This window comes from Bombus bifarius, unplaced genomic scaffold, assembly GCF_011952205.1.
Source record: "Bombus bifarius isolate JDL3187 unplaced genomic scaffold, Bbif_JDL3187 scf7180000009243, whole genome shotgun sequence".
Classification (NCBI taxonomy): domain Eukaryota; kingdom Metazoa; phylum Arthropoda; class Insecta; order Hymenoptera; family Apidae; genus Bombus; species Bombus bifarius.
Window position 1 is genome coordinate 4,280,473 of NW_022884989.1, and position 21,155 is coordinate 4,301,627.

The window sequence follows — 21,155 nt, forward strand, 5'->3', positions numbered from 1 at the left end:
AAAGGATTAAAACGACTAAAATAGTGCAACAATCGCGTCTTTAACAAAAATATTCTATACCCCATCAACTAACGATTGTTGCGATCTCTCGTTTTTGGAGGACATCGACAGGTGAACGCAGGAAGAAGGATAGCGCTAATCATCCTCGCTTCAGCAAGATAATACTGTCTAAGACCGCGTCATTTTTCCGCTTTCTCAGCACTTACAATTAGATTCGCTTCCTTCCCTTTTTAAATCTCCTCGACTTTCCAATTCCTCGAAATTTGCGCTCTTGAACGATCACACTTATTCTCTCGATAAACGGTACAGCGTAGCTGGTACTTAGGTATGAAACATTTCGCGAGTCAACATCGAAAAAATACCGAACGCTCGCGTAACTAGAAATGGTGCTTTACAAAAAACCAGATGGTGGCGACTGAACGTGTCGGATAACAACAAATATTCTGCGACAAAATTGTCCAGTGGATTAATAGAAATTTAGCCTGTATTTTCTTCTCTCTTTTTTCTTTTTTTTCTTTTTTTTTGTGTGTTTTGTTTGTTTATGGCGGGTGATACGAGATTACATAGATATGAATTGCGACGAGGAGGAATTAACCGCGAACTCCTCTTGATTTTGACGGCTAAATCGAACATGCCTAATCGCACGGAACGCCTAAATTGATCCGCTGTGCAAGTGAACATTATCTTAGATAAGATACCTTACACGGGAGCAATTGAATCGTTCAGTGATTTCCACCTGAAAAAGGTGAAGTGTCATTGCTATATCTTAATAATTTGTATAATGACGCTTCAGCGTAGGTAGCGATAAATACGTAACTTTCCTCGCTAGAATACGTTACAATTATTTAATTCCATTATTCCTCTCGTTATCCTCTTGATATTTTACCGTCCGTGTGTGAGATTTTTTTTTTATCATTTTCTTTGTATTCTTCGTGTCCTTATGTATGTACAATCGAAAGCAGTGGAGTAGCGTAATTTTTCCTAACGGTTTTACATCGCAGCGCGCGTGCTGGAGTCGTGTCACAGTTTCTTCACGCAGCACCTTCGTCACATCGACAGTCTTCTATCTAGTCGCGATCGATAAATTTTTTTTAGTCCTTTTCTTTCCTACATTTCATGCGATTCGCTATACCGATTACAAGTTTTCACATACTATTTTACAACGAAATAGTGGCCATTTAATGTTAAACGACGATAATGGTTAAATATTCTTACGAGTCTACGTTGGAACTGTGAAACTTGTAAAAAGAAAGCAGAATATCAAACATCTTCTCTGGTAAAGCAAACGAGAATGAAAATGAAAATTAAGAATTTTAAAATAATTTAATAAATTACAAAAATACTTTAATTGTCATATAATTAATCGTAGATTCTATTTGAATGAACGATATAATTTAATAGGATTGTGGGGTTCGAGTATATGAAAAAATACACCGACTATTCCTCTTTAAAAAAATAAATCCATAGGAATATCTCTCTTCTATTGGAACGTTCAATACCATTCTTCGTTTGACCGCCACCCGATCGATCATCGATCCTATCTGCGATATGCAACTACCTGTTATTGGCCTGTTGTATCTTTGGCAATAGATTTCTGGGCAGACTCGTCTTTACAGATAAAATGAACATCGTGTCAGACTTGCTGGGATGTGATCAAATCGGTTTTACTAGAATTCTTCAGGATCGACGGTCCAGGAAGCTTCTGAGTGGTGCCAGATGTGCCCGAGGGTTGTATCATTGGCTGACCGTTTACCAGGACTATGGTGTCTCTCACGGAATTGTATCCTGCTGGTGGGCCTACGTTAAAATTATTTCATGAAACCTAGTAAATCTAGTAGGTTGTAACATATAAAATGTCTGATTTTATTTTATCAACGTTTCCCAAATTTTTGCTATTTCAACAAATGTCTGTATCTTCGTAGATGATTTTAAAGCTAAAGATTTTTTATATCGTTTTAATTTTGTAATTTGTGCGTGTAGAAATGCATTTCTCTTAGCGTTTGGTGAAGTACGGAGTCGTTAAACGTCGGACATTCTATATGATACAACACGATAAATATTTGCTAATATTAGTTCGTGTATGTACATGTGCAAAGTTTTACTTGAAATTCTGTTTGGACTTCTCTAAATATACATGACGTTATTCTACACATTGTACGCAATTTCTGTTGTTTCGCTTCCATTAACATCATGATATGAAGCTACTAATTAACGTTGGTTTATATGCAAGAAGTATACGTTATAGTTAGGATTTGCTTATCACAAGAGCAATAATTTCTCTATTATACGATGATAATTATATTAGGAGAATTTGATTATATCATTACATTCTTCGTAATAAAAAAAATTATTTGATGAATATTCGCAGAAAAATTTTCCGAAAATGTTAGTCATGAAAAGAATTCCTTCCGCGAAATATAATTACGAATTAATGAAGTACCATTGGGTGATTAATAATTAGCAATTATCCTAAATATATCTAAATCGATCGTTATAATCCTTCACTGATAAAATTGCCACTTGTTACTTAAAATTCCATCAACCGATTTAATACTGTATAAACTATTGACATTTTGTATATGTATTTTGCATATTTAGTTTTATCATAGTTGACAGATTACTCGTCACATTTGTGCTTTACAAATAAAACAATCGTGTGTTGCTAGCGTTTCATTCTATCATAATTTGGTCGACAACTATACGACTGACGTATTATAGTTTTAAAGTACGAGGCACATATTTTCTGCAGCACCCTGCATATCCGACAATCGCGTAAATAAATGTATAAGTAAATACTCGGTCCAGACGTATCTCATTATCGATTACCGTCAGCACATGATGTAAGCGGAGACCTCTACACAAATCCGAGATAATCTTGTTTAATATAAGAAAAACACCGTTTCCCTGTGCGTGTACAGCGTTAACCTTCGCTCGGGTATAATGTCATCGAGTGTCTATCATTGCTTATTATATCTAAATTAATTATTATCTGCTACCAGCCGAGTTAAATGCAATTAGAACCGAAACTGATGAAAATTGCGCCTCGTACGACCATGCATCCACCACGCCGCTCCACACCGTGCCGTGTTTAATAACGTAATACACGTCCTGTCGGATGATGTTTACTTGCACACGACTGGAGCTTAATCAAGTCCTTGATTACCTGGCGACGGTGTATGAGTGAGCGTTCTCGATGGGGTAGAAGGGTTTCTGGCCGCAGGACCCCAATCAGAAGTCGGTTGTAAAAGCATCTTCGCGCGCCACCAAACATTCTTCCCGTTGCTTTTCTTCGTTTTCCCTTTTCCTGGTCTTTGCCACGACAGCCTGTTGTCGAGATCGTCGTCATCATCGTCGTCCTCGTCGTAGGCAGGACGACGACGCCGATCCCTCAGTTGATTCTGTAATGAATAACGTATTAATGAATGTATTTCAATCTGTTTATATCTGGCAACATTTTGATAATATTAATGAAATTGTTGATAAAACTATTAGGATACCAAGGATACCGAGCTATACGTATTGTAATTATTACGAGAAACAAGAGTCCTTTCTTTTTCTTAATTCTGAAGCGTCATTTACTATGCGCATGGTTGATAGAAATATTAACACTTTATTGATCAGCCGGCTTTTGCTATAAATAAAAACTTGTCACGAGATTGGAATGGAAGGATTTTTAGAAAATGAAAGGAAACATTGACGGTTTTCTTCAAATTATCGTGCGTTTTAAATCAATCGAGATATTGATATTTTACTTTCAAAAATACTGCACTTACATACTTTTTCGGAAGTGTCAAAGCATTTTCGATATTTATTTAGATAGAAGGAGAATGCTTGTAAGGAGAAATGAATGTAAAGGTAAATGATCGTAAAAACAGCGTGAAGGATAATGGATCTAGGGAGATACGATCTCCAAATCATTACTGTCAGTGTATTGTCATTCAATGCAGCTATTATTAATTCGCTTTATTATAACTTAAATAAAATCATATAGTAACTACGCACAAAAACTCTAACTCTAAACTGCCAATTGTCACGAAAAGAGGAAAAAGCTATCGACCGATATGCTAACTAGTGCACCTAAGTACTTTGTTATATTAATATAACTGTTTCTGTGTTACAATTATACATGACAAAACACTCGAGAACTGAAAGAACTTCTGCCTATGCAATCAAGGACTCTTATAATCGGCGTGCCAATAATCAATATTCCAATAATCCACATTCTATTGTATGCACCGATCCTGAAACTCTCATTCAATTCCTCCGACTTCAAGAGACCAAATACTTTAAATGTTATCGTGTTCCTAAATTACTCTGTAAACGACGACACTCGTATTTCACCGCGAACAACGTCGAACGATTTAATTTTACTTACGAGAGCCACGCCAACGATGACCAATACTGGTATTATACCGACAACCCATCCAACAACGTCCGCCCATTTTGGATAAACGTAGCCACCGTATGTAAGCGGTTCGTATTCGACCCAATTAAAAAATAGGATGAAGAAGAGCGTAGCTGGTGTAATCACTTTCCACATCCACGTCCAGAAAAATCTCCAGGGACGACTACGAGGTCCGATCATCTGCTGCACGTCGTCGAGAAATCGATCCGCACCGTAGATCCAAGCGACCAAGATACATTCGCCTATGGCGATCAATAACACCGACCAATTCGCTGCGTATTTGTCCATCAATTGCAACCAGTACATACCAGCCTGGAAGTGCAGCGAAATGTGACATTTCAATTACGAGCAATCTTCTGAAACTAACCCTCGAATGAATTATTTTTATAAATATAGTAAAATGCTTTGAAATTTTCAATTTATATGTCATAAATTCGTAGAAAAATAATTTTTAAACTCTATCTCATTTTTTTGTAACTTTTCACTTGGGAAAAGAAATTATAACGTACATGGAACATATAAGCAGATTAAATATTGTGAAAAACGATAATTATTTTATTTATCGTACTCTAAATATTTCTAAGATACTTCAGAGTATGGGTAACAGATATACATATAAAAGGAGATAACAGCTACGAATAACACTAAAATATTCAGATTGTAAAGACAATAAGACGATAATGTAAAAAGTAATATAGTTTTATAAATGGACGGGCAGTCTATCTGTTAGCTTACGGCAATAATTTAAGATACACATAAATACACTCGAAAGCTCTATCTGATAAGTATCGCGTACTTATTATATATTAGTAGATATAATTATGTTGTCAAGTGACAAGATTATGCATTACAGATTATTAATTACAGAATATTAATGTAATATGAAATTACCTAGATATGTGAATTAGATATAATAATTAAAATACATATATATTCGTAGGTTCCTAATATTATCTTCATTGATATAATAAATTTCTATAACTAATATGAAGCTTTTTATAATGATCACGTATTTTGAATTTAGTCGTGTATTACTTGGTATTTTTCAATCCTATAAATGAAAAATGATTAAAGTTCGATGAATACAAATTTTTATTATAGTTATTAGTAACGTTTACGAATTCTTTTTCCTACGTCTGAAATTATTTAATTATCCTTTTTGGTATCAGTTGTAGAAAATAAATATTCGCGGTTTCTCCTATGTACAATATAAACTTACATTGGTAGTGAAGATGATACCACCGGCGTAACCGAATACAGCTGCTGCCAGGACAACCCATAATTTGTAATTTCTCAATGCTGGAAAGGCATCAAGGATCGCTGTGGTAACAGTTTCCATCAGTGCGAATTGAGAGTCGAGACCCAAAGTGAGCAGCATCACGAAGAAGAGCAGCGACCAAAGTGGTGCAACTGGTAAACGAGCTACTACCTATTGTATGATATGTTTTTTTAATAACAAAAATATATAATTAACACAGCATACTTTATATATATAATGAATATATAAAATATATCTTTTAATGATTAATGCATAGTGTTTATACAAATGTTTTTGTCTGATATATATTTTTAGATAGTGTAACATTTAATATTAAAGGTATTAAATACTAAATTTTAGAAAAAGAACATTTAAAACGTCCATAAATACAGAAATCTGTAGCTAGTACACTGCAGCATAAAATGTACCAGTAAAGTGAAAAGTAAAATAACAAAATGCTGTTTCAGACGTAGATACTTTCGTTTTGTATGAAAATAAAGAAGCCTGTAACCTGATCTGTAATCCTAAAGTCTTTCAGTTCTCCCTATAAGGTCGATTTCTAAAATTTACTTCGGTCTATCGTCTTTTACTTCTTTTATCGAATCTGTAGAAATGAATTGTATAAATACTACTAATACGTAATAAACATTGATTGTACAATAATTATTAGACTACGAATGTTCATGTAAATTCGTATGTTTCTAGACACAACCAAAGAAAAATAGCACCTAAATAAAGATCTACAAATATTATAACAAATATTATATATATTTTAGCGCACTACATCATACATTTCTGCACGCTTAAATTTCCCTTAAATGTATAAACTGCAATCTAGTAATTATAATTACACGTATCATTTTAACAACTCTACCGAAATGTTAATCAAAATATTTTGAAGCGCGTGAAGAGTAAAGAAAAATAAATGAAACCAAGATACAATCTAAAGACATGATCAAATACGTGATAAATCTTTAAAAAATATTCATCAAACATAATTTCACAAAAAAGAACTTGAGCCTGATCTAAAATAAGTTTACAAAAGGAAGAACGTTTTATGCTAATAATAATTCTATATTCACATACCTCAGGATAGACAATGAAAGCCAGTCCAGCACCCTGATCGACGACAGACGCGACAGGAACGTCAAGCTCGTGAGCCAAGAATCCGATCACAGAAAAGATGACAAAACCAGCGAAGAAGGACGTGCCGATATTGCTGACGGCGACGATCAACGAATCCTTGTAACAATTGTTGGTGAATTTGTTGTAGGAGCTGAGCGTTATCAAACCACCCCAAGCAGGGCTCAAAGCGAAGAAAATCTGCACAGCGGCGTCGCCCCACACTTTCGCGGACATTAGCCTTTTCCAATCGGGCGTTAGATAAAAGAGAATGCCCTCGTCGGCGCCGGGAAGTAAAATCCCTCGAATGAAAAGAGTGATCTACGAACAGAAAACAGAGTTCTTCGTTTACAGCTCTCCCCGTGGGTTAGAATCGTCGAAAAATAGCAAATTCTGCGTGAGACTGACTTAGAGAGTGAAAAAAGGGGTGTGGGGGAAATCACTCGATATGATAAAACGCGTATTAGTAGGAATTGAAAAAAAGTTATTAACAATTATTGAAAGTATTAACAAGTATGGAAAGTAAGTCGGATTATAGAATTGCAGAAGAAAATAAAAATTCTAAAGAAGCGTCGATGAAAATTACGCTTACCAGAACGACGTATGGGAAGAGAGCAGTGAAATATACAACCTTTCCCGAGCTTTGAACACCTTTGCTCAGACAGAGGAAGACGATAATCCAAGCCAACAGGAGATTCACTGCCATCGAGGGTCGAATTGAACCTGTCTCCTCGATGCCGCTACTCATCCCCAACACGTGATTGCTGTGTAACGCATGATTGAAATGATATATTAGAAAAGTAGTTTAATTCGCAACCAATAACTTTATTTTCTGAATTATTTCGCTTTTATCACTACTGAGTCAATTACACGATGCAAAGCATAATTCTTCTTTTATTAGATTTAATAGCAATACTTGCGAGTGTACTCTCCTTACTTGAAATATTCCTCAGCAGGTGGTCTTCTAATGGCACTAGTGATGTTCTCTATAGTCAGGCCCATGGAGGCCATCTGAGTGGAATTTAAACATCTTGTTTTGAAGTAGCTCATGTTTTGAGACATACACGCCTCGGCAGCTTCTGGCATGAAGCAGTCTTCGGTGCTCCATGGTGGTTCGCACTTGCTCCATGGCAGTTTACCAGCTCCTGCACAAACCAATTAATATTTCTTTATCGATATTAAACACTGATGTTTCGATAATGTTTCCTTGGTCTAAGAGGCATGCAATGAATTATTTTTTATTGCGATCGTCGCTAAATAGATAGACAGATTAACGACGACATATTTCAATGGTTTCATTATTTATTATTCATCTCTCTTCATGCTGCCTCGTCATACATCTATCTATTTGCCCAAGAACGAAAGAAAGAAGAAAAATTCACAAGGAATACCGCGAAACCTAGATACCCGTTGGCACTTGAAACGCAGTAACCTACACTCGGACGAATCGATAATTCACGCACCGTGATACTGTGTTCTCTCGTTCATAAAACTTATCAGACACAAAAATCCTTTTATCCTTAAAAAAAAAAAGAGAGAAAGAAAGCAAAAGATATGTAACATTACGGATAATACTATAGTTAAATCTCACCGGCCACGGAAACGAAGATGTAATAAAGGGTCCAGGCGATGATCAAATTGTAGTAGAGCATCACCACCGAGCTGACCAACACCATTCCATACCCCAAGCCGCGGAGTAAGGGGCAGAAGCGTTTGTATGCTGCCACTGGGCCAAGGCTCGCGTACTGCCCTGTGGGAGAGAATATTGCAAAAGAGAAAGGAAAAAAACAGCTGAAGAAATGGATCGATAAGCCATTTGTGCCAGGCCTAGCTGTGCACCTGCAATTTACACGGAATATCGAATCGCAAAACAGGGGTCGATATCACGAACGGTTCACTGGTTCGCCTAAAAATAACGTTACGTAAGCCTGGTAACGAAGAACAATCGTTCATTGATCGTTCTATTTCGGTAAATCAACAAGCGTGGACATTGGTTGACCTTGAGCATAAGATGACCATAAGAATGAGGTTTGCATTCTTATCGCGTAGCTGTATGTCTATTTCCGTGTGGTTTCGCCTCTGTCTTTACGGACGAGATATCTTGCGACGTAATTTCGTTCATGCGAATGTTATAAGCGAAAGATCTCGCGAGATGTCTATTTTTTTTTCGTATTTATAATTGAACGTTGTTTTCTATGAAAAAAACCATTCCGTGTATTTTGTGATATATTCGAGTCTTCTGCGAATTTATGGATAAGATATCTCGCAATGTTTTAGGTGAGATAAAAAAAAAATAGCTGCATGCTTTTGATAGGAAAAATAAAAAGTCTGATACTATTTACTCTGCGATAGATCTAACGTTAAAGTGTCACGTCTTTTATGCTTCGTCATCGTAATGATGTAGTTTCGATGTGCTCGATGTTGCCGATCCAACTCGTAATATTTAATAAATATTAATATTTCTCATTCGATTTATGTTATTTCCTTTCCTTCTTTCTCATTTTTCTGACGTAAGGGAACAGCTGATCGCTACTCTTGGAAAGTTTCAACGCGGATTTCACCGATATAGAATTAATCGATAGTTATTTGGTGGCGTACTGTGGTAGCTTCGCGTTCCAAGTATTCCAAGATAGGTGCGACTGTTTTCTAAGAATTTTGAACTGGCCACTACAGAACAGGCAGATTTAAAATAGAACTACTCGATTCTTTTGATTAACCATCGCGAGACTGTAATATCCGCTGGTCGTCCGAACACGAAACACGAAGAACATATTTATTTTTCAATTTCGATAATTTTACAGAGAGATTATACTCGATCGGATTTGAAAACGGAAACAACAGCTGTTCGTTTTCATGTCATTTCATAGATTATGTAATACCACGGTTTAGCAGCGCGTAGTTTATATCCCTTTGCAATATACCGAACATCCTTCGCAATATGTTTTATCCTGATACTCTAGTGATTGTTAGTTACTTATTTACATTACATTAAATAAATGATATTCTCTTACACGAAAACGAAATCACTTGATTATCCAATATAACATCAAGATTCCACAGTGTCAATATAATGAAATACTTGTACATTGTAACAATGTAACAATTAAACGCTTCGCGTATAGATAAAAGGGATTACTTTACTTACCTAAGGAAAGCTCCATGAACATGAGAGGAAGCCCGGCGATAATGAGCATTATCGTAAACGGTATTAAGAAAGCACCCCCTCCGTTCGAGTAGCACAGATACGGAAATCGCCAGACATTGCCAAGGCCGACGCTGTAGCCCAGAAGAGACAACAGGAAGTCGAATTTCCCTGTCCATGTACCGCGTTCTGGGTGTTCCTCTTCGCCAGCCTGCAATGGTGCCTGGCTGTTCGCCACCGAGTACTTGTCTTCGTTCTGCTACAAAGGATACATTCGAATTCTTTTATTCCCATTCTGTCTCCTTTTACTCTTTTATGCGATAGAAATGGTTCTTTGTGCTCATCAGAAGTTCGATAATTCGTCGATGAAAGATACGGAGTCGAATTCATAAATGTTCGTGAAGGTTATGGTCAGCGGTTCTCAACTCTCGAGTTGAATTTCCAATGAAATTTGAAGTTTAACGTTCGAATATCAGAACAGCAGATCTTTCAACGTCAAACAATTCCACGATCTTGTCTAGAATCATGGGGAAATTTTAAATTTACCATTGTAATATTAACGTATCAGGGAATTCTAGCATTTCGCGTAGGAAAGTAAATTACTATGTTTACTCGTGGAGGGAAACGTTTTGATTCCAAGAGCAGGACGAAGTAAATTAAAAAATTTGCATGACTGCGATATCTGTTTCTTATACTTACTCATATTTGGATACAGTAACGAATCTTGTAAGATAAAATGTTACGATACGTCTATGAACATATTCTGTAACGAGTGATTTCCATAATACACATTTCATAATGGCATCAGGCAATACCGTACACGTTTTATCAGATAATAAATCAAATAATCCTTGATTTAAAATGTACTTAAAAAGTCACGAAGAATAAGAGAAAATAACGAGCCGCGACACGCTAAATAGCAAGTACTTAACTTCGTTCATGGCGTAAAAGAAATTGTAATATCGTTAACCGTCGAATCAGGTCAGACCTCCTAGAACCAGGCGAATTCCGCGTATTTTCCTTTAACTCGTATTAACTTTGAAAATCCTGTTCGAACATTCCTATCTCCATCCTAGCGTCTTAATTATATTACCCGCTTTAACTTCGCCCTCTTACTTATCGATCACAAGGAATATTACCCTGGAGATTTCTTTGAAATACCAGCGCCTTCGTTGAGAACCGCTGCACCGTGTCAAGGCGAAAGGTCGCGAAATTTTCGCCATTTTCCTTGGTATCGATAGTTCCCCAATGGTCGATGGATCGACGTATGCAAACGATGTTACGTAAACGAATAGTCGAAAGAACCAAATCACAGAAATTCTACGAGGTTTCTCTACTTACAAAGAAAGATAACGCGAATAGTAACGACCATTGGGAAATCAACGCTAACAAATTGCTTCGACGTTTCGATCTGTCGTGTATCGTCTAATTTTCACGACATCTTGAACATTACATACAGATAACAGCTGGGTGTAGCTTTGTAGGACACGCGTGTCAAGTGCAACGTGGATGATTTATGGCTGATGATTTACGTTCTCCACGCCGCGCCGTTTCGTACTGTTATATTTAAATTGTCTCATTCTTGGAAACACCAATTCCTTTCGCATGCATTTGTCCCCTTCTCTCGATTTACCAAATATACTAAATATTCTCTTCTCGTTTACTATAAGCTATTTATTTGTAACATTATTACAATTACTAGAACCATCTTGTAAATATTTCTCCACAGAATTTACAGTAAAAATGTAGAAAAAAATGAAGATATCAAGATATTCAATATTTCTGTCATACTCGCATGCATTTCTTTCCTCTTCCTAATTTGTTAAGTGTAATATTGCCTGTATTTATTAAACCATTTGTTTCTAATATTTTTGTAAGTAACGTGACATCGAGATTACTAAAATTTGTCAATGGAATTTAAAGTAATTGGAAAAATGTAAAATATCGAATAAAATGTAAAGGTGGTAAATATCTTGTATTTTGTAAACGAATATCAAGACACTCGGTCATTTGATAGGATTTATATTAATATGATTCAAGGTCCATGATATAAGGATTAATTCGTCAAAATTTCGTCAAGATATTTTGAACGATAGCAAACGTATAAATTTTTCATTAATGGCATTTTGTGTTCAACTATGTGGCGTGATAAAGTACGCGTGCACTGCGTGAAAGCGTGAACTTTCCATGATATTAATATCTTCTAGCCATCGAGGAAGGGCGTGATAGCAGACTGCAGATGTTTATGCAAATTCATATTCATCATGGACATAGCTACAGAAATAGAACTTAAATGCGATTTAATTAAATATCACAAGTATTTTACTTTTTGCATATTATGTCTATATATATACTTTCTATACATTTCTTGCCCCTCTAAACTTATCATAAATTGTATTGAAAATATTACTATGAATGCATAAATATACGCAGTTTATACGAGTACCTTAATTGAGATTTCGCTTAGAAATTGTACCGAGACTTTTGAAAATCGTAATAAATAATTGGAAGCCATAATTAAAAGAATATCTCTCTTGCAAGAAATTCACTAATCAATCTTGTTGTAAATTATTTTTTAACCTCGATAATAGTAACCTACATCGTTTTCTAACTTATTGTAATTGATAAAATTATAGAGTATCGAACGTTCTTCGAAAATTATTTCTACGAAAATTTATCGATGAAACAGAATTCGTACTCCGGTAATTTGGAAATAACGAAGGCGGAGAAATTATAAAAATGACGAATAAAAGTCTATTTGATATTAGCAGCTGACCTTCTTCCAAGTAAGAGCATGCTTGGAATTGATTTCGCGGAAAGTGATGCGCATTTAAGACGGAGGTGACCCGCGTTCCAGTAAAATTGCAATAAACGTTCGAAATGTCTTGAAACAGTTAGCAGGTGGTAATAAATCATGAAATCGTAGCGCTGATATTAAATGCCATATGATATTGAAATTTGATCAGGTATTTACATCCGAATAATTACATATGTATAATTTTTTATATCTCGACGATATTTGTATTTCGTTTTATCTTTTTATTGTTAGTCGGTCGAAAAGATGAGGTTTGTTTTATTAGTCGAAAAAACATCGAAAGCCATCGAAAGCAAATGCTTCTATGTATTGCTAATGCACCAATCAATGTTTGTGCTCTTAATTATTTGGGATTGCGTACCTTGCCTTTAAATTCCATTTAACAGGATCTCTTGAACATTTTCTCTTTCCTACGTCTCTGTGTACATCATTTAATGAATTAGTAAAACATTTTTTACATCTCATTCGTTTATATAAGCTAACTGTATATATTTTTCCTTAAACATTGATTTCAATGGATATCTTTGACGCCGTGTCTTTTTATTGAAACATTTAGTTCAATTAATACAAGGATACGCGATATACTACATTATTTACATTCTCTTATCTATGTCAACTCATTACACTATCACACTTCACTAGTAATTTTTCATAGTCGTACAATTCGATCAATTTGCAATAATTTCTGATTCAATTATAATGTTTTCTCTCGTAAACAAACAAAATTATAAAACGATAAGGTGCCTGAAAAATGTATATAGTTTTCTTTTATGTTTGTTCAATATTTCTCACAAATGCTCGTTTCTATCGTTACCTCTAATTACTAGGCTTTAATTTTTACTACTTAACGTATTTACCATTTAGTGCTTAATTATCGTGAGTCTCGTGTTTACACTAATCAAAGTTGTTAACAACTTTAATTAACTATTGTCGTATCGATATTTCACATTATCGGTGCTTGGTATCTTTAGAAAAGAAGGATGCAATATATAAAAGAAAGATCTTCCACAAGTAAATAATCTTTTCTTTTTCAAATAATTTTGCTACCCTCTTTGTGTATTAGTTATCGTTTTCCGATATTACCGTTATCAAATGATGTTAGCTCAATGCTTTTCATTTTCCGATGGTTCCATTTTTCTCTACCCCGGTGTCAATAAATTATATAATAAATTGTAATGTAAATTAGAATATTTACAAATTACTGAGAACAGTAGGATTAATCTCTTGACGGTATGATAAAATGACGAACAATTCCCAATATTTGCTGCACTAGTGTCAGATAGTGTCTATAGATATATATCAAGTCTCTATAGAAAATAAATAAGTTACATACGGTGATATTTGAAATACAAAATACATACTATTATATTTGACGACTTGCTCGAATCTCTGTCTCTCAGTGAATCATGTACCGGTGTAAAACGTCGTAAAAATCTCCAAAAACTTCCATAATACTTTCTACCTCCGATTTTTAACAAAAGCTAAACGAGCAAATCTCCTTTACTATTAGATAGCTAAAGGAAAGAAGAATAAAAGAAACGCGAAGAAACGAGAAGAGATTGGCAAAGAAAATGACTAACCATCCGCTATGTCAGTTCAAACAGACTTTAATCAGTTCGAACGTAAAGAGAAAGAAGATCTAAGAAATCTGTATTCGACTCTGTCTTATCGTTAATTAACCCCCTTTACCTGCAAGTTATTACGAAGAGGAGGAAACAATTAATTCGATAAAATGACCGTTTTCGTGGAAAGATTTTCATCGGACGAACGTTTGTTTGTCTGGCTGCGTAATCGACGTTCGCATTAAGGTCTTTGCCGACTTTAGTGTTTTACAAATTCTCGCGGACGATTCATTAAAACGTTTGCCTTGACGCTCAAGAACATTAAGTTTTCGCGAATCGATTAAAAGCCGAGAAACTCATTCAAGGAAATTTCATTTTCGAGATGGATCCCAGCTCTCCGCTCGGAGAGCTGTTCAGCTCTGGCCATCGATTTTCCCTCGAGCTGTGTTCTTCCTCAAGAACATCAGACCGATACTCGTCGCTCGATAGTCGAATGAAAATCCTAAATCTTCGACGGTGCGGCGAAATGTCAAGCAACGACAGGAGCTGGATGTTGCGACCGAATTCCTCGCGTTTTTCCGCTTCGATGGGTCGAATCGAATATCTTCCTTACCAACTTTCCTGGATATTTCGCTGTTATTGTGGTACGTGTGTTACAATCGAACTAGTTTCGCAAGAATTCCATTCGACGTGTATTGATTCGATTTTAATGCGAAACTATTTTTACAGAGGTCGATATGACTCGTGCTGGCAAAGGAAATAGGAAACATTACTGGAAAAATTTAAGGGACAGTACAAAAGCTGCCAGTAATAGAAAATTTGGTAATTAAATGAAAATTGAATAAGATTTTAAAACTTCAATGTAGAGGAGATGAAAGCAGGAATCGATAAAAATTATTGTAAGAAAAATTGAAAAAGCAAAATTAAGGCTAGTAACTTATTTTTCATCTCTCCGAAGTAAAAGGATTAGAAGGACAAATTTTTGGAAAAGGAATAAAATGATAAAATCACAAAAATTGTAAGTGGTATTATGAAATATTGAAATGATCATTTCAAAAGAGACTTGTGTCATTGCATTTACTATGCAACAATGCCTTTTTCTATTAAAAAGAAAAGAAAACAGTGTACAAAACGAATGATTAAAGGCAAACCTTCTATTACCACGAAAAAGAGAGTGTAAATTTAATGGTGTTGTAACGAGGACGAAACGGATGGATCCTGAAAATGAAACAAATGGAGAGGAAATTCAATGGTCTTCGAGGCGTCTGTAAAACGATGTAATTTTAAAGCGAAAATAACGAGGGACCAAGAAACAATGGTGTCCGCGAGGTTGTATAAATGTCGCGTAGCGAGAGTTGACTGGGGGTTGGCACAAAGAACGACTTGCATCTTGAACGATCGTACGGACGAGAATGCTTCGTGCTTTCTTAGTGTGTGCGAGTAATTTTCAAAATTCGAGTCTAAATCGAGGAAAAAGTCCCGACAACTGCATTCTCCTGGGTAGCTGTGAGCCGCCGCTTTCTTTCTCCTTTGTTTCGAGATCTTAATCGTCGTTTAATTTTCGTTTAATTTTCCGTCTGCCATGTTGAAGTATTTCAGTAATATACGTTTTAGTATAATAAAAAAGAAGAAAAAGAAGAGAAATAAAAACGGCGAGGGAGAAATAATCGATATGATTGATAAAATATTAAATAAAATCTAATTTTCATCTAAGTTTCAATTAATCTAAATTCTGAATAATTGGATTTAATTGTTTTGGTGTATAGTTATGTCTAATTCAATCTTAATTTCTATGTTCAAATTACAGAAATATACGTGGAAGAATCAAAGAAAATGATACGATTCATAACATATTAAGTAAATTCTTATTTTCATTGAACTAGTCGAACAGATTTAGTTGATTTGGTATACCGTTATGCATAGCGTGATTATTTAAATTACAAAGAATTGTACGAGAAATTTATAATACTTACGTCCCAGCATTCCAGATAGGAACGAATCCTTGGTGAGGACTCCTCCATTCTCTAAACTGGCACCGAACGCGTCTACGAAGTCAGACGAATCTTCTCCTCTTCATGCTCTGCAAACGTCTGAGAACTCGTACTGGCGCATCTGTTCTTGATTCACTAGTGTCCATTGTTAATGTATAGCTTCGTCCAAGCGGTAAACCTCTATATATCTTCCGTTTCATCGATTTTTCTACACCAATTTCTTCCCTCGATGTTCATTCTTCAGAAACTTCTTTCTGTTTATCTCCTAAAACAACACACAAACACATACATTAAACGATCCAGTGTCACAATACATTGCTATCTAGTTGGAATTGCACGCTTGAAAAAATTATATTTCGCTTCAAACAATTTCCATATTGCTCGTTAACATCATTTTTGCTGTTTTAAACAAACATTTACGATCTTTCTGATCTTTCGACTGAGTTCAAGCGAAAAGTTCGTATCAAGCGAAACGGTCGGTGGTGAATGATAGAAAAAAGCAAGTCGAAAAAATCAACATCGCTAAACAGTAATTACTCGCGTCCTAATTGCTGTTATCAAGTTCACACCAGATACATGGCCAGGCAGTAACGTAGCTACTTCTTGTAGCTGACAGATCGGGTCACGCCGTATTTCTATCCCACTCACTATTTCCATCATTTCCTTTTCTCGTCGTTAATTGCGGAACTCGACCAACGATACAATCTAGTGGAAATATCCTTTACACCAGGATAAATAACACGGCGGAATATTCTTCCCGAACGGCTATGCAACCTTCGAGTAAACCGTGTGATTATTCATCTTAATAGGAATTGTCGAATATTTTATCGAATGATGTAGTGTAATTATATGTGAAATAATGTAATGCGCTTCGTAACATTGACAGACTTTCGTTTCGAGCGGCAGAAGATCCGCGATATCGACATTTATGAAAATACGATTGAAACGCTGTTGAATGCAAGTTGATTAATAATTCATCGAATATCGTAATTGAAATAATTAGAGTACGATTGAAATGATTAAAGAATTACTATTCGAAAAATGATATTCCATTCAAATGAAATCTCCGTTAAAGATGCTACTTCGTATTAAAACCACAGGGTGATTGCTTTGTTTTAGATGTTTCAATCATCCCCTTAAATTATTTGATTATTTAAACGAATTAATTATTTCGTAATACGATACACGATTTATATTACCACATATCGATTGTTCTACATTTATAGTGCCATATTATTCGTGTAACAGAAACGTGTCTCAACCCTCAAGTTGTTCATTGACGTTTCAAATCCATTCACAAATTATTCGGTTATTTAAATCAATTAATTATTTCATGACAAAATACACAATTTATACTAACTGTTATTAACTGTTTTAAATTATAATAGCCTCCAATTGTATCCTCGAATTGTTGATCAGCTTTCGTTATCTTAAATTCATTCCAAATAATCCCATCAATCTTTAAATATGTACAGCCATGCATCGATTACCCTAACAGCTCTGTTTCCATAATCTATTTTACGATATCGTTTTAAAGAGGCGCTACAAGTCGCTACAACAAGATGCAATTTTCTCCGGAAAATAACGCGTGCGCGTCCCTCGCGGCACCTGGGAACATTCCGCTAGGGTAGTTTTCATCGAATAACACGTTCGCGGCGCAGACACCCTACAAAGAAGTGAAAACGCGGTATGGATCGCTTGCACGTTTGCATGGATGTTTATAATTTACGCGATGCAATTAGGATTAATCGAGGGTTCAGATAAAGATCGAGGCTCGATCTTGAAACTAGCGAGAATAGACTCTGAAATGAAATAGAATGTTACGAGGAGATGATATCAAGAAACTAGATCATGGCTACGATATTCCATGAGAATGCGGGATATGGTTAATGTTAACCGTTAGCTGTTGACCTTGTCCGTGGCAAACTTTCGTCTTTAACCTGTTCGTTTGCGAAGGGGTGCGACTCAAGTGCGCTCTCGCTGCGCAAAATTTTGCCTCTTCGTTCGTTCCTCGTCGAAGATGGCAATAGAACATTTTCATAATCGTTATAGAAATTAAATATATCATTTTTATCGCGTTTCGTTGCGAGTTTGCGGATTTAAGCGTGATTATTAACTTGCAATTTGCTTGAAATATCATATATTTAATTTGAAATTGATAAAATATTGTCTAGATTATAAAATAAAATTACTCTAGTATTTTAACGTTGTCTGATAATGATAAATACTGTTTCACAGTGTACACTTAGTATACATTAATACAAATTTTTACGAATTTTATGTATTTTAAGTGTAGAATTAATATTCGTAAATGACAATTATTTGTCAATCCATTTAATGTAAATGGGAAAGAGGATCGACCCGAAGAAACAAGTTGCAAGAAACGACTTGATAATTTTCAAAAAATTGTTGATTTACCAAAGATTTAACGAAAGGTTCATGTGTCCCCAATCGTTGAGGTAAAAAGTAACTCGAGCGCGTTTAATACACGACGTCACTACAGTCACGCTTAAATGTCACCCGGCTGGCCATGGTGGCAGTTCACCCAGTACGCTATACACGTACCTTTGCTCACGGTCTTACGTAAACTCGATAGTGGATTCTACCTTTACGAAATCTGTGTCAGTGGAGCCTGCACCGAACTGTACGCGAAGCTTTCGAGTAATCGCATATCAACGCGATCTGGATCGCAACTGAAACCGAATTTATACGAAACGCGTGAAATCATGGCACTGTTCCAAATGAACAGGTAGTTGAAAATCTCGCCAATTCACCTCTGGACGATCCATTTTCGATTCAAACGAACACACTAACGAACGGGAAAAATTTCCACGCAACGAGATGATCTTTCTCGAATCACAAAACGAAATTTCCGACAGTGTTTTAACCGGCGAGAGTCGACCCGTAACCGTTACGTAACCGCGGGACGAATGTCGTTCACCGAGTGGCGTTTCGTCCCGGACGAGAATCAGCCCTCGAAACGGGCGCGTTCAATCGCACGCACCTGATTATGCTCGGTGACGCAATCCAGTCGGTGCACATCCTCCACTGGGATTCCACTTGGCCGGTGGTCGATCAGCTGTCGTCGCGGCTGGCAGCGGTGCTCGCGCTGCCATCGGAGAACTTGGCGAACCCTGTGCCAAGGTCAGAGACACGCACTGTCACTGCTTCTCAAGGTCACAGCGATGAACCGTACCGCGCGTACGTCCACGGCACGACACGAGATAACACACAATCAAGCAAAACGATTCGACAAACCGAACCTCTTTGCGAACCTATCGTGCGTTCTTTCTTGTTATTCCACGTCACACCGAGTACATTATAACGTTACATGGTGTATCAAAACGATGATACCGAGATCGACACCAAAATCATGTATGTTGTATGTGTCTCTGTATGCAATGAACGAGAACAAGACGAGAAGAAGAGCGAAGAGGCAAAGATAGACGAGACTAGACGCGGCGAGACCAGACGAGACGAAATGAGACGAGACGAGACGAGACGGACGGACAGACAGACAGTGGAAACAGTCCGTGCCCGGGCAGCCAGCCAGCCAGCCAGCTTGCCTGCTTATGGGAGAGCTTTTCTACTTGCAGCACCCCCAGTCGACCCTGTCGAGCCTCGAACTCGACGGATCGATCGATATTACTGCTCCTGCGAGCTGCGTCCTACCCTAAACCTTGCACTCTCTCTCCTCGGCCACTTCACCACCTACTCTCCACCTCCGAGGTGCCCACCTTCCACTACGTAGCTATCGTTTACAGCGAAACTCTTTAACTTTCGGAATGCTACTCGACCTTGCGTCGCCACTGTCTCTTTGTGCTCTTTTTTCTTTCCCCCATTCCTTCCTACTTTTCTTTTACATTTTTTCGCCTCCGTTCGTTCCATCATATAGGTAACTCGTTCGCCACGGTACACATGCACGCTGACGGTCTCGTTCCTGATGATGTAATTAGCGGTGTTTGCTCTTTTGATTTAGGTAAGAGGGACTCGTGTATTTCTCGTTTCCTCCAGACCTCGTCGTCGAGCTCGGGGTTAGTAATTGCTCGGTGCTGCAGCACATCGTTTTCGTAATAGGGATTTCTTGAAATTCTCCTCCCCATCGCTTCGTATTTCAATACGTTGATTGCCAGGTGAGATTTATGCGTACCTTTTCGTTTATATTTCGTCTACGGGACAATATCCAATTATTATAAAACATCGTATTACGATAAAGGTTATCTATTGATCGTCGAGAAACGTATCATTTACTTAACGTGTTATCTAGTAGTATTTACAATATTTAAGAGCTTCCAGACGATACGATATTCGTTCTATTTTAATCATCCTAAAATTAGAAAAACCCGTCAGATTAACGGTGACCATCCTGACAATCAACCTGTTAATACTTGTTTTCACATAGAATCTTTTTCAATATATGTTTACTAACCATCGGTAATTTTTAATATAAGTGCACCAGTGTAAGGTTTCTGTTCTTATTTTAGACTTCTTGACGTTGTGTTCTTTCGATCGCAAGGTATCGAGCATAGTTTAATGCAAAGTGTTTCACTGTGCATGGAAAAAGTGGGAAAATAAGGTGAATAGAGGAAACGAACGCCTCTTCGTTTGAGGTCTCGTTTCCAAGAAAATAGAATTTGAAAACTTGTCGAGTACACGGTGGCCTTGTTCTCGTGAAAATCGAGTTTGGAATAGGTGTCGTCGACTCTTCATCGATAACCACGCTCAACGCGTACCATTGGGAGTTCTCTAACTGCAAGTGCAGGTGTACTTGACGAATTTTTGAAACTCGATTTTCCGGGAACCTGGACCCCGCACGACAAAACTTTATTCTTTCTTTTCAACTTATTTTTGAATGTAGAA

At 36.6% G+C, this 21,155-nt stretch overlaps 1 protein-coding gene across 5 annotated transcripts; it reads right to left on the reverse strand.

The window, feature by feature from the left end:
* Positions 1-529: 529 nt before the first annotated feature.
* Positions 530-20,002, reverse strand: LOC117214696 (sodium- and chloride-dependent glycine transporter 1-like). 5 transcript variants are annotated; one of them, XM_033460930.1, is made up of 12 exons: positions 19,300-19,990; positions 16,278-16,560; positions 13,104-13,160; positions 9,931-10,183; positions 8,377-8,535; positions 7,723-7,930; positions 7,378-7,549; positions 6,750-7,106; positions 5,625-5,834; positions 4,376-4,717; positions 3,164-3,398; positions 530-1,797 (listed from the first exon to the last, which is right to left on the reverse strand). In XM_033460930.1, exons 3-12 carry the CDS (start codon positions 13,119-13,121, stop codon positions 1,634-1,636), a joined length of 2,118 nt encoding a protein of 705 aa, XP_033316821.1. In that variant the 5' UTR covers positions 13,122-13,160; positions 16,278-16,560; positions 19,300-19,990; the 3' UTR covers positions 530-1,633. The 5 variants fall into 5 exon arrangements, with proteins under 5 accessions (XP_033316821.1, XP_033316820.1, XP_033316818.1 ...); XM_033460929.1 differs by having other exon boundaries at positions 9,931-10,186; XM_033460927.1 differs by lacking the exon at positions 13,104-13,160 and having other exon boundaries at positions 9,931-10,186; positions 19,300-19,979.
* Between the last annotated feature and the right edge of the window lie 1,153 nt (positions 20,003-21,155).